The following is a 3,805-nucleotide window of genomic DNA, read 5'->3' as shown; positions in this document are numbered from 1 at the left end:
GTTATGAAATACGATCCCGTTTTTTCTCTTCTCTCCTTGTCTTTCCACACTGTCGTTCCTCTCTGTTTCTCGGACGGTCGACGAGAAGGGAAAGAAGGGGCAGAGGAAGGTTGGAGTTTCACAGCAGTAGAAACACGATTACGACAACGGAGCAGTTTTTAACGAGAATTCATTAACAGGCCAGTTAATGGAAACTCGTGAATCTCGCTTTCCGCCTCAACGAACTTCCTTCTTCCCCTTTTTCTCGAACTGCTGCTGTTATGACACGAAACGAAGGTGTTTTCCTGATTCGTCTTCGACTAGAAAATATATAAAGAGGGCTCCAGAGAGCGAGACGGTGGTGGGGGAAGATGATGTTCGAGTTATAAGGAACGTAGAGAGGTGGCGCGTGACTGTAAAAAACTAAGCGCACAAAAGGCGAACGTCGAAAGCGAATTATTAATTACAGGATGCAAAATTGTGTCGAGTCCCTCTCTTAACAAGGAAGGAAGGAAGGAAGGAAGGGAAGCCCCATTCATGACCAAACGGACAGGGATAAAATCTTGAAACGGATATGGTGATTCAGAGCCGCGATTTGTATTTCTTATCCCTCCTATCCTCTATTAGGTAGGGTGAGCTGGTTATACAATCGGTACGTGGAATTTCATTCAACTCTGGTGGAGAAAAAAAGAATGGATGTAATCGGAGGGATTCTATTTAATTGTGACCGCAAGTTGAGCCTCTTCGATCCCTGGATAATTTGCGTAACTGTGAAAATGTACAAATGTACACTGTCGGAAATGTACAAATTCGGGATTACATAATAAATTCTGACAAATGGAAGATTATACTTTGGGAAATTTTTTATACGATGTTTCTGAATTCTAAGTGGAAGTTTGATTAATGGGAGATCTAGAATCCTTCGGAGTATCGTCTAAAGTGATAAATACGTGTACAAGTTGTTTGCACCTTAACCTCTAAAGATGTCAACCAGTTTACATGCAACTATTAATGTATAACCTAAAAAAATATTGAATTTTGTAAACCTAACGTAACTTATGATCCAGAAGTGGCATGTACAATTCTATTCTTCGTTTCGTTACTGGTAAAGAATCTAAACTTAATCATCTGTTCGTTGCAATACCTAAAATGTCAGACAAAGTGCAGAAAATACATCTTGCATATTTATTCTCGCAAGATCCCCGAATCATGATACACACTGGCCCGAGAGGGCAAAAAAGAACAAGTGGAGAGGGAGGGGGGGGGGGGAGTGAGTAAGAACGCTTTAGACGATAAAGTTAGTCGCATCTCTTCCACGTAACATTATATTATATAAAGTGGAAGGCACCTAAATAACTCCGTTGTTTTTATGGGCATAGGAGGAAAGTCTTCAGGGCAAAATTGCATTGTCCGAGAGTGTAGCTCATTTTTATACTTGTTTCGCTTCTTCTTTCATTCTCCCTAACCTCTCTTTCATTTTCTCTCTCTCTCTCTCTGTCTCGAAAAAAAAAAAACGACACAAAAAGGACCACCAAAACTACGCTGTTTCCACGGCAATTTAAAAAGTATTCACCTTCCTTCTCTTCCTGTACTTTTCCTGTACCATTATAGTGTTACTGTGTTCGAAATAATCGAGACAGTGAGAGAGATAGAGAGATAGAGAGAATGACAGTGGCGTAAATCAATTTCGTCTCATCTTGAGAAATTTATACTTAAAGTGTGCTATTCAATTTCCACGGAACAGCCAGGTTAACTCGATTCACTGACTCTTTCGACTCGAACCCCTCTGCGTTTCGTCGAGACTCGATTAGATCCGGCTACTCTCTCTGAGCAAACTTCATACCGTTCCCCATAGAGGTATGAGATATATTTTTCCGAAAAAGTTGCGACGTGTTAATGCAAGAGAAATGTTTAACTACTCGTAACGAGTCTCTGATTCGAAATATTCGATTTTTCTATTCTCTCGGAATTGTATTATTTAGTCTGCCGTATTTGGAAAAGAAGGAAGATATTGAAAATTCCAGAGAAATGATGTTAGGTTATGCACGTCTCGTTACAGGTTATGTCATCGAGGTTAGGGGTTGTTCGGGGATATTTTGGAAGGTTTTCAATTCGAAATTCGACGTTCTATTTCAACTCTAATTCTGGCTTGATTACGAGGGCCATTTGCTCGTGAAACTTCGTCAGCTTCCACGAGTATCAAATAATGTAAAAAGTTTCCACGTGTATTCTGTGATTTAACGCGTTCCTTCGGTGGACGTTATATTTGGAAATCGTTTTTAATTCGACGGAGCTCAATTAGAGGATGACGTAGGGAGTATTTTAAAAAAGTTTCGATTGTGATTTAAACGTTAAATTCACGGTGCACCCACTTCAATTTCGGGTGCTTGGATCGTTTTCAATTATGTTAAACATAATTCTACAATTGTTCTCTGGTAGGTAGGTAGGGAAGGTGTTACGTGAACCTTTGAGGATTTAAACCCGCATTTACAAGAACGAACGACCGCTAGCTTGAATTTCAACAGCCACTTCCGAAAGAACGCAGACAGTTACCGTAATTAATCAAACTAATTACCGCTAAACACGAATCTTCTCGTTTCTTCATCTTCTTCCACGGCAATTATTTCACTGATTTCACGTGAAATATAATTCAGTGAATCGAGAATTCAACGATAGCGCATCTTTGATCATTTCAGAACCGGAAGTGGAGGATGCCAAGAGATTTCAACAATTGAGAAGGTCTACTGAAAATTTTGCAAATCTAAAAAAGCTTTTCATAAACACGTGTAAATACGGTTAAGTACATGCAAGTAGACGGTTCCTCTTATTAACGTTACTCGGTCGGTAACATCGAAATTAATTAACCTACATAACTAATTAATCCTCTTTCCTTCTCTTCGCAAAAAATAATCCCTTCCGTTTTTATTTCAAGCACATTTTCTCCTTTTCTCAGTTTCAAAACAATCAAGAGAAATCGGGAGTTCAGTAACAACACCTTTCTTCGTCATCCTGGTAAAAAAAAAAAAAGATCACCAGAAGTAAAGCAAACCAAACTAGTCCAAAATAATATTCCTGCAAATTTCACCCCCCAGTTAGAGTTTTAGAAATGAAAGAAAAAAAAATAAATTAACCTCTCTGGCTGTATTTCTCGGAATTAGTTTTTCCTTCGCGTCCATTCCGATTATTTTCCTTTGCTCTCGGTTTGAACAAGCCGCAGGAACGGTGGAATTCAACGCTAACACCTCCTCCGTCCCCCTTTAAAACTAACGGAATAAGCAACGGGAAGAAAAAGTAAGCGCGATTCTAGCGCCGCCGCTCTTAAGGTGGAAAAAACCTGACCGTAGATACTCTGGAAAAATTTCAAGTTTTACGCAAATGTATGTACATACCATTAAGTACGTGCACCAGGACAGTCTTTGTATTAGCGTTACTCGGATGGCAGGTATACCGGCCGGTATCTGCAGGTTGGGCACGCTGCACAAGGAGATACGACGTTGTAACTTCCCCTTTCTCGGTGATCACCGATACACCGCCTCTTGGACTGTCGTAGTTGATCACCTGTATCGGGCAGAGAGAGAGAGAGAGAGAGAGAAAAAGAAAAGAAAAAGGTTAAAGAAAGAGAGGAAAAAAAAATTAGAATGGGTGAATTTTTCGTCTGGTTGGATCTCGTTAGGCGAAAAACCAGACGAGAAACGCGAGGGGCTGTATATACAATCGTCACTCCTCCCTACAGTAATATCTCTCACACTTTCACTTTGGTCGGAACCGAATGGCGTCAGTTTGGGTAGAGGAGACACGGTTTTCGAGGGTCGCAGCCCGCCTTTTA

At 40.3% G+C, this 3,805-nt stretch overlaps 1 protein-coding gene across 1 annotated transcript in view; it reads right to left on the bottom strand.

Annotated features, from left to right (window-relative positions):
- LOC108574206 (lachesin-like) overlaps positions 1-3,805 on the bottom strand; it is a 65,114-nt gene that overhangs the window by 3,499 nt on the left and 57,810 nt on the right. The window contains exon 5 of the mRNA XM_017936742.1: positions 3,369-3,537. Coding sequence (XP_017792231.1) covers positions 3,369-3,537 — 169 coding nt within the window. The remainder of the gene's footprint in view (positions 1-3,368; positions 3,538-3,805) is intronic.

This window comes from Habropoda laboriosa, unplaced genomic scaffold, assembly GCF_001263275.1.
Source record: "Habropoda laboriosa isolate 0110345459 unplaced genomic scaffold, ASM126327v1 scaffold176, whole genome shotgun sequence".
Taxonomy (NCBI): Eukaryota; Metazoa; Arthropoda; class Insecta; order Hymenoptera; family Apidae; genus Habropoda; species Habropoda laboriosa.
The sequence above is the reverse complement of the archived record's forward strand: the minus strand, read 5'-3'. Positions and strand labels throughout refer to the sequence as shown.